This window comes from Malaya genurostris, chromosome 3, assembly GCF_030247185.1.
Source record: "Malaya genurostris strain Urasoe2022 chromosome 3, Malgen_1.1, whole genome shotgun sequence".
NCBI classification, from domain to species: domain Eukaryota; kingdom Metazoa; phylum Arthropoda; class Insecta; order Diptera; family Culicidae; genus Malaya; species Malaya genurostris.
The window spans coordinates 178,305,138-178,325,439 of record NC_080572.1 but is presented as its reverse complement, the minus strand read 5'-3'; the positions used below and the strand labels follow the sequence as shown (position 1 = coordinate 178,325,439).

The 20,302-nt window shown below is 37.7% G+C and overlaps 1 protein-coding gene across 1 annotated transcript; it reads left to right on the top strand.

The window, feature by feature from the left end:
* Positions 1–10,414: 10,414 nt before the first annotated feature.
* On the top strand, positions 10,415–13,597 carry LOC131437174 (pre-mRNA-processing factor 6). Its single transcript, XM_058606344.1, has 4 exons — positions 10,415–10,659; positions 10,726–10,785; positions 10,839–13,251; positions 13,311–13,597. The coding sequence occupies exons 1-4, from the start codon at positions 10,562–10,564 to the stop codon at positions 13,533–13,535; spliced, it is 2,796 nt and encodes a 931-aa protein (XP_058462327.1). The 5' UTR covers positions 10,415–10,561; the 3' UTR covers positions 13,536–13,597.
* The last annotated feature ends 6,705 nt before the right edge of the window (positions 13,598–20,302 follow it).

The window sequence follows — 20,302 nt, the reverse complement described above, 5'->3', positions numbered from 1 at the left end:
CCGCATTACACTGAATCTCAGACGGAGCGGTTCTAGTAGTTTTGTGCATTTCAAGTGTAAGGTTATCTGGTGGGCTGGGAGATGTGTTCTCGCTCTGCTCCCCATGCAGTGGTGATGCATCAGACCAAGCACGTTTTTCGCATGCATTCTGTGGGAAAAAAATTTATATGCTCTCCTCGAGCGACAGGTACAATCAAAGTTGCAGTATTCCATGAGAGAGGGAGAGAAATGTTTACATTCTGGTTAGCAAGGCACCATGCGTTCGGAAAAGGTCCCCCAACGTGTGCTAAATTTTGTTTCAATTTGTTTATAGTTAAAAATAGAAATTCAAAAAAATATGAAATTTTACTTCATAACGTTATGCTTCAGTGCAGTCCGGATAAGCGATTTAACAAATTGTGAAATCCAAAATCAAATGCTCTCTCTTGTTATCAGCAATAAAAAATATCGCACGCTTCTTATTGTTTCACTCCCGACACAATTTCTGATAAGTACTTCAAAGTGAGATAAAAACCAACATCCATCGGAGAGGTAACGCTCATACATATATACAACGAAGTTTAATTATTACTCTAAATTTTACTGCTCTCAGAAGTTTTATAATTTCCATCGTTGTTGACTACATGACGATACAAATTAGTTCATTTGAGTTAATGCTTGCTTCCAACACAATTCCAGCTAGGAAAACAAATCCTTCTATATAATCTAAGTGATCACATTGCAGGACAAATTGAACCAGATTGATATGTCCAAAAACTTTACCCAATATCTTTTTGTTCTACAGGTCTACTTGAATAAGGATTCAGAACAAATTGGCTTAAGTGACACACTTCTTCAAAATTTAAGGATTGAATAATTGTAAGTTGAGAGTGGCGTTTGAGGGTTTGAGATATGGTAATACTTATTCCAAAACATCCAAAACATAATCATCGTGTGGGCGATTTAACGTTGTGTTACATTACTAGAGGTGTTCGTGTGGGATGGCCATGGTTAAAATTGTATCTGTTAAAATACAAGGAAAAACCATTCAACTTAAATAATGATCTATAAATCAATTACAGTTCCATGTTTTAAGGTAAAAAGATCATATTTCATCTTCTATTTATTTATTTATTTATTTATGTATTTATTAATTTATTTATTAATTTATTTATTTGTTTATTTATTTATTAATTATTTCGTCAAGCATACACACTTCGAAAAAACCCTGTGATTTTGCATCTTATGAGATGCACATAAACGGAGCGTCGCAGTTGACGCAAATTTACAAGCAAGAACATGTAATATTGTGTGTAATTGGAAAATTACCTGACAAAGAATGCATTGAAACAAACAACAAAAATACTGACAGCGATCACCGAGGCTTGAATCAAGAATCATTGGAACACAAAGCACGTTCGTGAATCGACTTCGCTTGGTTGATACAGTCTGTTACATAAGAGCGTGGTCACGATTACTCGCGATCGGTAAAGTGAAATGGTGTGATTTTTTTAATACAGAGGGCAGTGGTGTCCTTGATGCATTGTGAGAATAATTTAGCTGACTATTGTTTTTAATATATTTTTATTTTAATTTTTAATATCCATGAACAATAGAGTACTTATTATATAAAAGTGCAAATAACTTGACTTTTCTTTTAAATTTTCCGCCTTCCTCACCATTCGAAACCCCCTCCTTCCTTTGAATCCCCCTCCTCTTGAACCACCTCAACCCTTTAAACCCCCCTCCGCTCTCTTGAACCCTCCCTTGAACCCTCCCTTGAACCCTCTCTTAAACACTCCACCCCTCCTTGAAAGATTCCTGCGCTCGGGTCTGGATTTCAGCATTTTTGCCTTTCTCATATAGAAAGGTTATGCAATCACTTGAAAAACCGACTAGTGAAAATTGGCCCGGAGGGCCAAGTGTCATATACTATTCGACTCAGTTCATCGAGCTGAGCAATGTCTGTGTGTGTGTATGTGTCAAATAATCTCACTAGGTTTTCTCGGAGATGGCTCAAACCGATTTCAACAAACTTAGATTCAAATGAAAGGTCTCGTAGTCCCATACGGAATTCCTGAATTTTATCCGGAACCGACTTCCGGTTCCAGAGTTATAGCGTAAAGTGTGTTCAATATTGTACACCGTCACTTAAACCGACGAAACAAAACACGTAAAAAAATTTCTAAACTGTACTCAAAACTACACAAATCGATATTCATTATCAGTAGGCAACTAAACAAACCGATTCCGGCTATCCTGGTTCCTGGTATCCGGTTCCGGAAGTACCGGAAATAGTGGTTATATATACCAAAATAGATCTCACTCACTTTTCTCAGCGATGGTTTGTCCGATTTCCACAAACTTAAATTCAAAGGTTTTCCGGTTCCCTACGGAATTCCTGAATTTCATCCAGATCAGACTTCAGGTTCCGGAGTTATAGAGTAAAGTGTGTTCAATATTGTACACCGTCACTTAAAATATTTTCGGATGCAACAAACATTTAAATCGTATTTTAGAGTGCGTACTAGAAGAGTTTGTGTGTCATGTTAGTTGGTGGCTGTACGAACCGACTTTGATTATACCGGTTCTCGGGTTCCGGTTCGGAAGTGCATATAATAATGAACCCATTTCGTTTTCTTAAGGATGACTTACGCAATCAAAGCACTGTTTTATTCTGTATGTTAGGCATAAACAATCTCTTGGTTTCTTTCAAAAATCGAAGAGAAAAATTTGAATAGAATACCACAATATTATATGATCATGAGAAAGGCATCATTACGCCACTAGGTGGATTAAAACAGGTTTTCCAAAAAGAGTACCGCATACGCTACGCGCTTCGAAGCAGTTTTTTTGTGCTCGCACCCGAAAGGTCCCAAAATGACCCAAGCTGCCGCGGCGAAATTAATGAAAAAGTTGAAACAGTTTGTGAGTAAGTGGGTGAATCGTTTTAAAGAGATGAAAAATGTCGACGACTTTCCATTTTGCGGCTCTGTCGGTGTATTTTTGGAAAAAGACGAAAAAGTGATTTGTGACCTGTTTTTGAAGAATCCGACATTAACTTTACGCGAAGGTGCTTCAAAATTGACCGAAGAAGGTTTAAATATATCGTACGGAACTGTTCGCAGACATTTGTTCACAAATAATTTGAATTTTCGAAGTACTTGGCAAAAACCGATGTTGAGTGGAAAACATGTGCAAAAACGCCTCGAAAAGGCAAAGGAGCGAAATGGTGTCGTGACCTTGGATTGGCCCTCTCAGTCGCTCGATGCCAATCCAATTGAGAACGTTTGGGCTCAAATGAAGATGAAAGTTGGGAAAACCTAACCACACAATTTGAAACAACTTGTTTGCCGAATTCACAAATTTGGATTTCATGTTGAGTCTTTTCATTTTCTCACAACAGTGACCACGCTCTTATGTAACAGACTGTAAGGGGTGCATATAAATTCATGCAGTCGCATTTGCTAGCCAAATGGAAAGTACATTCGGAGACAGTAAAATTCAATCTCGTCCAACATTTAGTCATTACTAGTGGAATTTTCCGTCATTTGACAAATAAGGTCTTTATGAAATGCATCATATGAGAGATAAAGTCACTTGGTAAATTCATTTTTTTGTGTGTATGTAAACTACATATAAATAGTTTACGGTGTTTACTTATACTACACAGTTAAAAATATTCTGTGAATTTATATCTATTTTCATGCACATATTTGGAGCAGACAATTAAACATAAAGTTGCTTTATAATTCTGTACGTTTCGATGTAATTTAATCGTAAAACTAAGCGTAAATTGAAAGATATAGGTATATTCATTCAAAGTTCAATGCAATTCACGTTACTTTGCATCGATGATAGTTTTCAATCAAACTTTCGATTCAATGCATGTCTATTCCATATTACAATTGATTAGTATGTCGTGTAAATTTCATTATTTCTTTCTGTGTGCACATTATTTCTAATTTGGGGTTTAATTCGATTTTTATATATCGTTAGGTCAAGACGATTACAAAACTGATTACAGTGACGCATAATTCGATTGACTGGACTATTTTTTGCATAATTCGTTCTATTGTGTCTTTCTAAAAATAATTTCCGTGTTCTTAATTGACGGACAGGTACATAAAAATTTAATAGCGGTAGTAGTGAAGATGAGAATTGAAAAATAATGTCGTTAATAAAATAAAGCACTGAATGATTACGATGTTCTTTAAGTGTTTGTATATTGATGAGCATGCAGCGTGTTTCCTACGATGGCAGAGGAAATGCTGTCCAGTTTAACTTACGAAGTGTATACAAAAGATAAAAGATGTTTTTGGATAAATTCAATGCGTTCTTCGTGAATAATAGGCCTGACATATATATTATATAATAATTTGATTGCATATGAGTCCTTGAAATTATTACTGAAGCGTTTAATAAAGCCCAGCATACTATTTGCTTTATTAATTATGGTATGGTAGTATACCACAAAAGTGAGTTTGGAGTCTAGGACTACGCCTAAATCTCGCACAATTTTAATTTTTTTAATCTTTATTACTCTTTCGTTTCTGGCATGTCTGACTGTTAGATACAAGATTATGTTGGGGTCAATGAAAATATTCAGTTCCGGTTTCACAATAAGCGAAAGTGTATCGTTGATCGTTTTCGAATGTCTTTGTTAATGGAGATCTTATAAAATGCCTATTATAGGACCGTAGCGAGTCGCAAATGTAACCAAATATGCCATATTCAGATTTATAATTTTTAGCAACCGTTTCATTGATTCCTTCAGCATTCGAAATAACTTCAAACTAAACGGTACATATTCCGGATCTTAATGGTAACTACCACGTTTTTGTCACAAACAAAATGTATCTATAGAATGAAGCAAAATCTCATTTTAAACAATTTCAAATAAACAGTGTTTGTTGTAAATAGCAACTTTGCACGACGAAGATTGGAAAGTTTATGTCACTGGACTGCTGCCAACCAGATTCTACCAATCATCATATATTCATTGAACTATCGAGTATCTCATTTGACAGACACTTTGGCCGTACCGATTACAGTTGACGATGATTTTAGTCAGTCTGTCAAGGTCATTTGACATGACTGACAATTTGCAACTCTGCTCGAGACACGGATACTTTGTAGATCGTCCTTCACTTGATCGAACCGCTTTGCTCGCTGCGCTTCTCTTCTTCTTGTACCAGTCGGATTAGATTCAAGAACCATTTTCACTGGGCTGTCGTCCGACATCCTTTATTTTCTATCATTTATTTTACCCCGGCTTTAACCATTTTGGTCGTTCACCGGGTAGAAGTTATAAAATTTAACCGTTTTGGCTTACAGAGTTTTGTGTTTTTTATGTTTGTTTTGTTTTCCTATTCCGTTGAGGCCGCGGGAGTCATCCCAAGGGGATCCAGCCCCTTTCGACATCCTTATCACATGCCCAGCCCATCGTAGACGTCCGATTTTAGCTGTCCGTACGATGGGTGGTTCTCCTAGCAGCTATTGCAATTCGTGATTCATACGCCGTCTCCACGTTTTGTCTTCCATCTGCACTCCGCTATAGATGATCCACAGTACTTTTCCTTCGAAAACACTAATGACGCGTTGGTCCTCAGCCAACGTAGTCCAGGTCTCGTGACCATAGAGAAACAGCCGGTCAAATGAACGTTTTGTAGATGATCAATTTCGTGCGGTGGCGTACTTGTCTCGATCGAAGGGTTTCCGCACTATTTCCTACCAAATACGTCTCTGAATAACTCTGCTGGTATCATATCGGTGACCGAAATACACGAACTCGTCAATCTATCAAAATTCGTGATGGGAGGCGTAATGTTTCTTCTTTAGAGCCTCTTCCTCTCATGCATTATGTTTTAGACGAATTTATTGCCAGTTCGATACACCTTGTTTCGGCTTTTCGTCCGATGTATGCTTCCGTCATCTTCTTCAAGTTAAGTGTCACAATGCCAACGTCGTCAGCAAATCCAAAAAGTTGTACTGACTCTTAGAAGAACCCTCGCTCTTAGAATAACACGTTTGAAAACAATATTGAACAGGAGACATCCATCATCTTGCCGTAGCCCTCTCCGAGATTCAAAAGGAGTCTAGAGCGTCGCAGATACACGGACGTAACACATCTTTCTTTCCATCCCTGCATTGACCAATCGCATCAGCTCATAACTACACAGAAAGAAATGATACAATTTATAACTACTTAACTTGTCAAATGATGCAATATTCCATTCGTACAGAATTTTACAGGCTAAGAGTGTAATTGACACTGTGTACAAGTGACGCTGTTTGGACTTATATGTATCAATTATTCATTAAACAAATATGTGCCGCTGTGGCTAAATCGTTTATCCAGAGTGCTTTGTGATCTTATGTTTCTCGGTTCCAGTCGCGCTGTTGCTATCGATCTTTTGCTTTTTTTCATACGATATCAAGCCAAGTAATTTTCAAATCACACAAATGTGAACCATTTTGCGGTTAATTTTAACTTTTGGTTAAAATCTGACACTCGAGCGGTTGATTTGATGTTGTCAAAAATAGCCCTGCTCGAGAGCTTATTTTCCGACACTGAAAAAAATCTCTATCAGACCGGTCAAAAATGAGATACCCTGCATCAAAGAATTGTTGTTAACAAAAACCTATCATGTTATATTATCTAGTTTCTAATAATCAATTATCAATGCTTACGTAAAGCAGGATTGAATCAACATATATATTGCCAATAACATTAACTCAACTGTTGTTGACATGTAATTAATAGTTAATCCATTTTAACAGTATAATCAGCTGGAGCAACCAAAATTTTAATTCAAATCAAACAGAAATAACTGTTGATGTTGGAGAAGGAAATTGGTTTAAAACAATCAAATTCTTGATGAAGCTTGAAATTAACATAAATCAAATTTAGAAATCTACTTTTTTTAACGAGTTTCATTTTTCTGCGTGTACAATATTGATAAATTGTACATCTAAAAGATACAAGCATGCAATTTTAATGTTTAAAAACATGCTTAATCCACCTAGCAGTGAGATGATACCTTTTTCACCAATCCACATGTGTTTTTTGCATGAATATTCTTCGGTGTTTCAGTTTTCATGACATTATGTTAATGTCCGTCATTTTAAGTGGAAATTTGAGATTTTAATCACTCATTACTCTGTAATATCGAAACTGCAAACCGATTCGAATTTTAATCTAAAAGTGTAACAATCGATTAAACATTCCATGATATGTCGAAGTAATTTACACTTTAGAGTTTAGGGTAATTTAAAGTACTTCCAGAGCCGGTATTCAGGAACCAGCATAACCCAAACCGATTCGTATGGCCATATGACAAATAAATTGCAATATTTTTGAGTCCAACTTTAAAGCTTTTCGGGATTGATTATATATCGCTTTGAATTTTGAAAATTCATCATCCTTCAATTGCAGAATCAAAAGTCATAATTGGATAAAATTGGATTTATTTTAATTTGAACTTTTGTTTCTGAAATTCGATTTGGCTGTTTTTTAGAAAACGATTGAGCTTTGAGAAACGATTCGATACTGGAACCGGAATTCGAAATTCGGTTTAGCCGAAGTCAGACAAATTCACCTGAGTAGCTGTGTAGACATTTTTGAGGAAACGTAGTGCAAATTAAATTTTTGGGTACCTTCCGAAACGAAAACTGAATACAACCAAAAATGAAATAAGTTTATTTGGTTATCAACTGTCCAAATCTGCTAACCCGATAAACCTGTTTAATCTATTCTAATCACCCTGTATCTCCGAAACCGGAAGTTGGATCTGACTGAAAAACAAGATGTTTTATAGAATCTTAAAACTTTTTATTTGAATCTTAGATGATTCTTAGATTTCATTTGAATCTTAGATCGGTTCAGCCATTTACGAGAACAATGAGTTACACAATTTTAATTTCGTTTCACATATCATCCTGTAGTTCCGGAACCAGAGGTCGGAACCAAACATAATTCAGGAATCTTGTTTGTGAGTATACGACTTTTCATATGAATCTGAGTTTGTAAAAACGGTCGGTATGACTTCTGGTCAGTCAGTAATTTTTACTTTTTTCGGTTTTTTAACTATATCAAACTAACTAGAGATTATAAGAGGAGAAAGAATATGAAATTATAGAGCCATAGTACTCAAAGAAGAGCACACAGCACACAACACAGTGTGTGAGAAACCGTCGTGGGCAGAATGTGACAACTTCTCGTAACTTTACTTTTGCCGGTTCGGACAGTTACTTTCTGACATATCAGAGACTCGGATGACTCGTATCGCTAAGATGCCTAAGTTCGACTGGTAGAAGGTAAAAGTTTAGATACGAGAAGCCTTCTGCTTACTTAAATGACCCTTGTCACGTCTCACTTTTCCGCACTTTATTCTTCACATCATTGCTCTTCCTTGAGTACTATGGCTCTATAATTTCATATTCTTTCTCCTCTTATAATCTCTAGTTAGTTTGATATCGCTAAAAAACCGAAAAAAGTTTAAATCATTATAATTATGGAATTGCTTTCAACTCGAAAATTCTGCCATCATCTGGTTTACATATGGCATATTCGAACGATTATGTTGCCAAAAACGAACCGTGCTAAAATCGGTCCGAGGCAAAATATCATGCTGTACACAGTCTTTTGGGTACTTAGCAACAAATGTATGGAACAGTAAAAAAAATCGTGTTTTATGTTGCTCCCAAACATTTCTTTGTCAAACAGCGCTCAAAACTTCTACTGCTGGAATAAGGCAAAAAGTCGCTTACTCAAAAATTTCGATTTCTCCGTTAAAAAAGGATGGATTTTAACAATCTATGGCTTGTTGGATATTTACTACCGGAATCTAAGTGTGAAAATATATTCAATTTTTAAGGTTAATTGTGACAGATACTGTCAAAAAACATAAAACTTCGTGTAATTGAAAACGTAATCATCAAAACCATTCAATAGCGTTCAGGGTGACGGGGAGACCTTTCATTTGCGACTAGTTTGATCAAAGTCGGTCCAGCCATCTCTGAGATCTCGACCTCTTAGTTGACAACACACACACAAACACACACACACACACACACACACCACACACATACATACACACACACGGACTTTTGCTCAGTTCGTCGAGCTGAATCGATTGCTATATGACATTCGGCCCTCCGGGCCTCGGAAAATTTTTCTAAAGTTTGAGCGAATTCTATACCTATTTTTTATATTTATATAAAAAGGTAACACATTATCTGATCAATCATTATCTCAATTATTTCTATTAGAGCAACTTCAGCAACTATTTCATATGAAATATCTAAATTAGAACCAAAACTGGAACAAACGTATCCCCAGCAAACCGTTCTGGTTCTATTTATTCAAAGAGTTCTTCTGTCAAATTTAAAACTAGCAGACCATGTCGATCTATTTGGCTATATTTGAAACACGAGTAAAACACTACTTGGTCTGCCAGTCTTTCTTGTTATAAAATCCAGATTTAAATTTTAAAACTGACATAGAATCTGCATCTAGAACTGGAACACTCCTGAATATGCCCTTAGTCTTTGTTTCGTGCTTCTAATCGATTTTTTTCACAATTTTATCGATTAATTTCATTAATCGATTTAAAAAAATCATCGTTAGTGTTAGTTAGAGTGACTATAATCAGAGTGGCGACAGCTGTTCGTTTGGAATGACAGCTCCCAGTTCCAAACGAGCAAACGACCTGTCAATTCAATGTAAAGCTAATGGAATGTTTTGAATTGTTGCCAAACTTACGGATGAGATGTCGTCACTCTGGTTATAGGCACTCTAGTGTTAGTTACTTTGAGAGCGCCCCTTGCAATCATATAGATAGAATCCAGGATGTAAAATACCCTGGTGATCACGTTTTTCTATGTGTTAGTGCGGTTGTCATTTTATTTTGGAATAACAGAGAGACGTGAAGAAGAAAAAACATAAACAAATGACGTTCCGGGAGTTGCTTTTATGGAAATATTTAGAGTTGGTTTTGTTTGCGAAAATATTGGCAGTGAAATGCGGTGTTTTGTTCCGGGATGTTTCAATCGTTTTCATCACCTGCATTTGAAATGCTACCCACAGCACAATCACTCCATTATCCATAATAACTGTAATATATACCACAGTGCGATCCGCCAAATCCTTCCTCCAACGAAATGAACAGAATCGGATGTGTGTACAATTTTCTATATTTCGCGTTACCTTGCAAGCCCTTGAAGAAAAAATGTCCAGATTTTCAATTAGTGCCAAAGATTCGCCAGGCTGCGCGACAACTGGAGTAACTTAGAAGTGAAATCCCGATCTGAAATGGTCGTTTGTTTATATTTACATGCTTGAATCCCGGCGCGCCATACTTATTTTCGTGAGAAAATTACCAACACAACCAAAACTGTCTTATCACGCCACCAGTGTGTTTTACGTCGTGGATAGAATCTACACATTGCTGTCAAAACATTTTTTGTTTAATGTCTAGTAAACGTTTAGGAGATCGCATTTCGTATTAGTTTTTTTTTTTTCTAGTGAGGAAAGAAATTATCACTGCAGAATAAACTTCACATTTGCAAACAGTTTACAATGGCACATATTCCGGCTACTTCGTTAGGCAGTAAAAGTAAGAAACATTTTCTAGGAGTTCCTGCTCCTCTTGGCTATGTCGCCGGTGTGGGACGAGGGTAAGTTTTATTTTGAGAATACTTTCTTTTTTTTTGTAAAGTCGATTGTATAAATTTTTCTTTTAGTGCAACTGGTTTCACAACCCGTTCCGATATCGGTCCTGCGCGAGATGCTAATGATGTTTCGTAAGTAGCCTGTTGAATTTGTGAAAACATGTTTTATGTAAGTTATCTTGTAGTGATGACCGGCATGCTCCACCAGCGGCCAAACGCAAGAAGAAGGAAGAGGAGGAGGAAGATGACGAGGATCTCAATGACTCCAATTACGACGAATTTAGCGGTTACAGCGGTTCGTTGTTTTCGAAAGATCCCTACGATAAGGATGATGCTGAAGCGGATGCCATTTACGAAAGTATCGATAAGCGAATGGACGAGAAACGTAAAGAGTATCGTGAAAAACGATTAAAAGAAGATTTGGAACGATATCGTCAAGAGCGACCCAAAATCCAACAACAGTTCTCCGATTTGAAACGTAATTTAATCGCCGTATCCGAGGATGAGTGGGCTAATCTACCGGAAGTCGGTGATAGCCGCAACAAAAAGCAACGTAATCCACGAGCGGAGAAATTCACACCACTGCCCGATAGTGTGTTGTCGAGGAATTTGGGAGGAGAAACAGCTAGTACAATCGACGCCCGTTCGGGGTTGGCTTCAATGATTCCGGGAGTTGCAACACCTGGAATGCTCACTCCGAGCGGAGATTTAGATTTGAGGAAAATCGGTCAAGCCAGAAATACACTGATGAATGTAAAACTGTCGCAGGTTTCTGATTCGGTGGCCGGCCAAACTGTTGTGGATCCTAAGGGATATTTAACAGATCTTCAGAGTATGATTCCAACCTACGGTGGTGATATAAACGACATTAAGAAAGCTAGGCTGTTGCTAAAGAGTGTTCGTGAAACGAATCCTAATCATCCGCCAGCATGGATAGCCAGTGCTCGTTTGGAAGAAGTTACAGGCAAGGTACAAATGGCTCGCAACTTGATAATGCGAGGCTGTGAAGTCAATCCACTAAGCGAAGATCTTTGGCTGGAAGCAGCACGCTTGCAGCCCCCAGACACGGCAAAAGGTGTAATTGCACAAGCTGCTAGGCACATTCCTACGTCGGTCAGAATATGGATCAAAGCTGCCGATTTAGAAACGGAAACCAAAGCAAAAAGACGCGTGTTTCGTAAAGCGCTGGAACATATTCCAAATTCTGTTCGGCTGTGGAAAGCTGCTGTTGAAATGGAGAATCCGGAAGATGCTAAAATTCTACTTTCAAGAGCTGTAGAATGTTGCAACACCAGCGTTGAACTGTGGCTTGCTTTGGCTCGGTTAGAAACGTACGAAAATGCCCGCAAAGTGCTTAACAAAGCTCGAGAGAATATTCCGACAGATCGTCAGATTTGGACAACAGCTGCTAAGTTGGAAGAAGCCAACGGAAATAATCATATGGTTGAGAAAATCATTGATCGTGCAATGACATCGCTTAGCGCCAATGGCGTTGAGATCAATCGGGACCAGTGGCTTCAGGAAGCTATGGAAGCTGAAAAAGCTGGTGCCATCAAATGTTGCCAGGCGATCGTTAAATGTGTCATCGGAGTTGGAATTGATGAGGAAGATCGCAAACAAACATGGATTGATGATGCAGATCATTGTGCTAAAGAGGGGGCCTTCGAATGTGCACGGGCAGTGTACAATTTTGCTCTTTCGGAGTTTCCTTCTAAAAAGAGTATTTGGTTGCGAGCTGCCTATTTCGAAAAGAATCACGGTACTCGTGAAAGTTTAGAAGCTATACTACAAAAGGCAGTCGCTCACTGTCCGAAATCAGAAGTCCTTTGGTTGATGGGTGCCAAGTCCAAATGGTTGGCCGGCGATGTACCAGCAGCTCGTGGTATTTTGTCACTGGCTTTTCAAGCAAATCCCAATTCGGAAGATATTTGGTTGGCCGCAGTTAAACTGGAGTCGGAAAATGCTGAATATGAACGAGCGCGACGACTTCTGGCAAAAGCAAGAGCTTCGGCTCCCACTCCCAGAGTTATGATGAAGTCTGCCAAGCTTGAGTGGGCTCTCAACAATTTGGAAACTGCTCTTAGTTTATTGGATGATGCCGTGAAAGTTTTTCCGGATTTTGCTAAATTATGGATGATGAAGGGACAGATCGAAGAACAGAAAAGGCTATATGAACAAGCAGTTGAAACCTATAACTCCGGTTTGAAAAAATGCCCTAACTCGATTCCACTTTGGCTTCTATTGTCAAGTTTAGAGGAACAAAGAGCTCTGCTTACCAAAGCACGTTCTGTCCTAGAGCGAGGTCGTTTGAAAAATCCGAAGAATTCAATTCTTTGGCTAGCTGCGATCCGAATCGAGATACGGGCCGGTTTGAAAGACATGGCAAACACACTAATGGCAAGGGCGCTACAGGACTGTCCAAATGCAGGTGAGCTGTGGGCCGAAGCAATATTCCTAGAAGCTCGACCACAACGAAAGTCCAAATCTGTGGATGCTCTGAAAAAATGCGAGCACGATCCACACGTCCTGTTAGCAGTTTCAAAACTTTTTTGGAGCGAGCGGAAAATTCAAAAATGCCGCGATTGGTTCAATAGAACGGTAAAAATTATTCGAATATTAAGTTGTACTCTGATGTTTTTAAAACCCTTCTTCCGCAGATAAAAATAGATCCAGACTTTGGAGATGCTTGGGCTTATTTTTACAAATTTGAATCACAACACGGAACTGAACAACAGCAGAATGACCTACTTGAACGATGTGTTGCGGCTGAACCTAAACATGGAGAAGGATGGTGCCGAGTAAGTAAGGACATTGCTAACTGGTGTCTCAAAACAGATGAAGTACTAAAAGCAGTAGTGGAGATACTACCTACACCAATATAAATCGTGCTGCAGGAAGTTGATAATAAATATGCTTTGGAGAGTAGAAATAAAGTATTATCAATTTTACTTCACTTATTAGTAACCTTAAGGTCATTCGTCTCTTCGGAATAGCGTTCTAATGAGCGTTTTTTAGATGGTCAATGGCGTGTGATGGCGTACAATACTCGATCGAAGGGTTTTTCTGAGTCCGAAATACGCACAACGTCCGATGTATGTTTTCAGGTTCTCAAAAATAGGAAGATCGTACTTCTCGTGTCGATTCTTCGCGCTTCGAATTTTTCAGTACGTTTCAATATAAGAATATTGCGCCGTCAGTGTTCTTTTTTATCGGAACCCTTCCGTTCCGTTTCCGCGCTGTTTCCGTTCCGGTACAGCCAATGCAATGACATACCGACTTCAGTGAAAATAAAAAATATTGGTGACGACGAATTTGAGTTTGCCGGACGGATGCTACACTGACAGCGAGCTGCACTGAAACGGCACGGTGACGGATAGGTGTAAATGCGCGCATAGAAAACGAATGAAATAATATCAGTATCCGTGCACGGTGTCGTGCCGACACTGAACCGTACCGGATATGTGTGAATAGTCCTTAAACGGGATTATTTAAAATTATTCATAATTGATTTACCAATATACGATCAAAACTCGTCGGAACCCTTCCGTTCCGTTTCCGTTCCAACACAGCAAATGCAGTGACATACCGACTTCAGTGAAAATAAAAAAATATTTGTGACGGCGAATTTGCCGGACGGACACTACACTGACGGCGAGCTGCACTGAAACGGCACGGTACCGGATAGTGGTGAAATAATATCAGTATCCGGCACTGAACCGGACCGGATATGTGTGATTAGTCCTTAATTCGGAATGAAAATTCTCGGGTAATTTTTCAAAAGGGCGTATAAGCAAGTGGCAGTTTCTCTTTAATCACTCTCTCTTTCGATTATTGTGATGTGATTAAAAAGATTTTCTTTGAAATCATTATTCTGTTTGAAAGTCGAAAGTTTCTGGTATGATTTCATGCAAAGAGTTGACTGATAAACATGGAAACCGCTTGGTAATTAATAGAAGAGAAAGTAAACAAAGAGAAACTGTCTCTTGCTTATACGCCCTTTTGAAAAATTAACCGAGAATTGAGTTAAATCAAAATCATATTATCAAGACATTCAGCTCTCATATTTTATAAACAAATAGTAAGCGACATATTTTTTTTTTCTTGAGGGCATGGTGCTCTTATTCAGCTATCATATTTTATAAACAAATAGTAAGCGACATATTTTTTTTGAGGGCATGGCGCCCTCTCAAGTAACATTTTTAATATTGATAAATACTTGTCGCTGTCTTCAATGCTACATAATGAATCTTGCATAAAACTTTAAACTCCTGCCAAGTGGACCATAAGTGGACTTCATAAGGTTTATAAAGCAAAGTGAAGAATCAGCATACACCCACAGACTAACAGACATGACAGTATGAGTAAATTCTTATAAAAATAATGATTCGTGATGCACTAGTTCCACCTATATTGTACTGCGCGAACTATTTACTATCGGTGCACCTTGTTACCTTTGATTTTGCTGGCGTTATTAGGAATACGAATGAAATACAATCGAAGAAACGATACGTCGTTATTCACAATAGAGTGAATATTTGAAAATGAATCGTCACAATAAGTTATTGGATTACGTTGATAATATATTTCACTTTTTAGCGATGTTGGAAGGTAACCATTTATTTTTCTCAACGTTCAAAACTACTTGTAATGTATTGATTTGTATACGTCCATGCAAATTTCATGCAGGATACAGATTTAATACATATTGTCAAAACTATGTACAGAATTGTGCCTACTTCTCATCTTCCAACGCATTACAAAATCGAACCCGTTTTGTTACAATATTTACTTGCTTCTCGTCTGCCGCCACTTAATTTCGGGTGAAGATTGCTAACACAATCAAAAAATAGTCTGGATGAACAACGTTGAGAAAAATGAATGTTTACCTTCCAACATCGCTAAAAAAGTTAAATATATCATCAACGTAATCCAATAATTTATTGTGACGATTAATTTTCAAATATTATGATGAAATTAGGCATCCCTGCAAGCAGCTGATCGGTGTTGACAAACGAAGGGAAACCAACTAGTAAAAAAAAATTACATAACACAAGGGATGTACCGATAGTAAATAGTTCGCACCAGGCCCGTGCGCAGGAATCATCCATGGGGGGGGGGGGGGGGTTTCAAGGGGAGAGGTGGGTGTCCAAAAATGTAAAACGAATTCTGATAGGATCGTGCGCGGGGGGGGGGGGGGGGGGGGGGGGGGGGTTTCAAATTATGTCAGTTTAAAATTGATAAAAAAATTTATAAAAAAAATATGAATTGTCAAGTTATTTGCACTTTAATATAATAAATACTCCATTGTTCATGAAACTTAATTTTAAAAAAAATTTTCATGGGGGGGGTTAAAACCCCCAAAACCCCCCCCTGCGCACGGGCCTGGTTCGCGCAATACAATATAGGTGAAACTAGAGTGACTATAATCAGAGTGGCGACAGCTGTTCGTTTGGAATGACAGCTCCCAGTTCCAAACAAGCAAACGACCTGTCAATTCAATGTAAAGCTAATGGAATGTTTTGAATTGTTGCCAAAATTACGGATGAGATGTCGTCATTCTGGTTATAGGCACTCTAGGTGAAACTAGTGCATCAAGAAAAATTAATTTTATAAGAATTTACTCATACTGTCATATCTGTTAGTCTGTGGTTTTATTCTAGTACAAATTGTTTTATTTTTAGTCCAGTTGTTAGTCTAGGTAAAGTGTTTATAGAAGCTTTAAAAACTATGATATTACTTCACAGACTAACAGACATGACAGTATGAGTAAATTCTTATAAAAATAATTTTTCGTGATGCACTAGTTCCACCTATATTGTACTGCGCGAACTATTTACTATCGGTACACCCCTTGTGTTACGTTAAAAGTTTTTTTACTAGTTGGTTTCCCCTCGTTTGTCAGCACCGATCAGCTGCTTGCAGGGATGCCTGATTTCATCAAAATGTTTGAAAATGAATCGTCACAATAAATTATTGGATTACGTTGATAATATATTTAACTTTTTCGCGATGTTGGAAGGTAACCATTTATTTGACTCAACGTTGTTCATCTAGACTATTTTTTATTGTGTTGGTAGTTTTCACCCGAAATTAAGTGGCGGCAGACCAAAAGCAAGTGAATATGTATTAAATCTGTATCCTGCATGAAATTCGCATGGACGTATACAAATCAATACATTACAGGTAATTCTGCATGAATGGCAACTCTGTTGGTAAATGAAAAAAATAAACACAGTCTAGATGACAGACAGAATGTTTTTGATAGGTTAACGTGGCGCCATCATGACACATGTGAGTACTGTCCCAAATAAAGGAATATTCGAAATGACCGTTAAAATGATTGAAGAATGTAATTTGAGTGTCCTGTCTGTTAGTCTGTGATTACTTGTCATAGGAGACACTTCTTATAGTTGTCATAAAACAGGTAGTGATTGAAAAATCAATTACAAAACTCCTATAAATTACAATCAAAACCATAAGGAATTGTTACTTGAGCTCAGACGCGTCCGCATCGAAACTCGTATACACAAGTAGAGAAGAGAAATGTCAAATTCATGCGCACCGAAATAACAGCGTCATTAACATTTTAAGCGTCTTGGTTTTATTTTTTCGATAAAAGATACATATGAAAGGCAATAAGTTATTGCCCTTCATATATACTAATCATGAAAAATGTTTTTGCCAATAACATTGCTTTCTCACTACCAAACTTACCCATATTTCAATCACATTTACCTCGTCTCAAGAATCGTTTTTTGTACGTACATGCGGGATTGATGAATATCAAATGAAGTCGAATAAAAAAAAAAGAAAAAATAAAGAGGAGGGAAATAAACAAAACACGTACGGCGAGACAATGACGCAATTTCGCCTGGACAATTTTGACTGCAGCCAGCCTTCTGACGGTTGCCAGAATTCCTCACAAGCGGGAAAGATGGACGGGTAAGCATTTTTTCAAATCCGAACCCAACTCGTGCCCGATCGAAAATAAAAAACTTTTACCCTTAGCCGACCTGAACTCGAGATCCATTTTACTTCCAAACCCCTAACCCGACCCGTACCCGATAAAAAATAAAAATCTTTATTTGTACCCGACCCGAACTCAAAACATGTTCCGAAACCCGACATATTTTTTAGCCCGAACCCAACCTGTATCCGTTGAAAATAAGAAAATTCGGCACCCGTACCCGCGTTTCGCCTTTGGCTCATGTTGTTAACATTCTGCGACGGCCAGTAATAAGCCGTCACTCGTTTACGCCTGAGACGTCAGAAATAATATTGCACCTGTGCGTAGTAACTTAAAGCGTTCCTTAAGAAGATTATTTTCATCATTTTCAAGGAGTCGCTATATTTATGGTGACTGGTGGTAAATCTCACGAACACACTCAGAGGATTCAATTACTTCAACGTCAACTAACGGTTGTACATAGGACACAAAGCTTGAATTATATTTATATTAGATGCAACGTAATTGTAACAGATATTGTATTTACATTACATTACATTTACATTACAAAAATTAATATGAAAATTCTTTGACTTTAGAATCCTTTGTTTCGGATTGAGAAATTCATGATTTTCAGTATCAGACAAAAATTCATTTGCATAATCATATACTGTGCGCATCAAAATGTTAGTACCGAATTGAGGTTTTTATGTCCGGCGAAAAATGGGTGCCCAATATATTTCCTGATGGAAACAAAACAATATGTAGGAACTAGCCACACCGGCATGGAACGGTTAAGGAACGACTACATTAATTGTAAGCAATTCATATGAAGGGACACAACGTCAAGTTCATGGAACCTTTTAACGTCAGGTACGCAAGTAATATTTGGCTAAAAACTTATTAACTTTAACGTCGACCGAAATTGATTGATCGTCTGAATCGTGTTTAATGCAGGTGTTTCCTGCATTATATAATTTGCATTTGTGGTTGTAAGTGATCTTTCAGAAAAATCAATACAGTATGAACGTAAGCTTAACATATTGTTGACAACAACGCCTACACAACAAAAAGTGTTGGATTCAAGAACCACTATTCATGGCAGGGTGTTTGACGGTACCCACATTATCGAAATGACGGAATGAGCAATGAATTCTTACTCGATTGCATGATTTTTTAGTGCTCGATCGGTTCAGTGCTAGAATTTTCGCCTGAGTTGGCTGCTCGATCAACCTGATTGACAGTGACATTATAAATCAGCTGTTTTTCAAAGAACGGCGAATCTAACATTGACAGCAAATGGAGAAAATCATCGATGAATGTTTCGACTTCGGTTTCAAATCGTGTTTAGAAATTATCGTATATTCTCTGATCAATTTATGATTAGTCGATGAATTGTTTGTTTATTTTCAAAAGGCACGAAAATGTTACCACTTTCCTTCTATATCCACTGAATAAATCAACATAAAAAGAGTTTCGCCCTTTTTCGATTTGTTTACTTTTATACTTCCTGTGTGAATTATAAAGATACGCCCTTGCGCATTTTTCATGAAATTGACTGGTTTTCGCTACTAAGACAAATCTGTGAGTAGTTTTATTGTCTCTTTTACTGTTTCCAGTAATAAAAGGTTCGGTAACCATCTAAAATAAAGAACATAAATAGTTTCGCCCTTCCTTACCAGCAATTGAAGTATCGCCCTGTTTGTTGGCATGGAACACGGAGGGCGAAACTTGCGTAAACAAATGGAATGACAGTTTCGCCTTTTATAGTTCTTTGTATTACTAAGATTGAGATTTTTGTAGTATACGAATTTTTAGACAAAATTGTAGGATTTTGAAGCATTTACTGGTAGGAGAGAGAACCTCGATTTGTTTACTTTTGTAAGATACGTCCTTCTTTGTAAAACAGCTGAAATGTCATTGAATATTCGCTCATTTTATGAATGTGTTAGTGTCAAATTTAAGCGACTTAAGCCATTTCACTACACTCCAGCTAGAGGAATGGATGATGCTGACTAAGGTAGGCCGTTTTGTTAATTTCCAGCGAATTTCAATAGTTTATGTTGGGATTCTAAGAAGAACTGGTTATTTACTAGTTCTGTATATTCGAAAAACCTGAAGATTTAAATTTGTATTTTGAGTTATATAATGTTTTCGTTTAAAAATAAACTGAAAATCAGCACGAAAACGTGCAAAATTAGGAAAGAAGAAGTAGAAGACGAATTGACAATTCAGTCCGCATCTTCTCACTCAATTCCGAATGATTTCCGAATCAACCGGTTGTAGGCGAACCGGTTCATTCGGAATCGGTTGTTGCACTGGAGTTGGAATTGATTCGGAATCCATTATGATTTCCACATGAAATTCCGAATGAAAATTTCTCGCTGATTCGGAATCCATTCGGATCTGATAATGTGGATATATACAGACAATTCCGCAGACTTGGCTTTTCTGCTTCCAACCAGAGGATTGATGGTTCATATTGATCCGTAATGCATACGTAATGCAATGCGTAATCCATTCCGCAACGCTCAGATACGTAATCGTTACGTTGACTTCAACAATCAAGCAATTTTCTGCGTGATCAACTATACCCGCTTGTGAGGAATTCTGGCAACCGTCAGAAGGCTGGCTGCATTCCGGCTGCGGTCAAAATTGTCCAGGCGAAATTGCGTCATTATCTTGCCGTACGTGTCTTGTTTA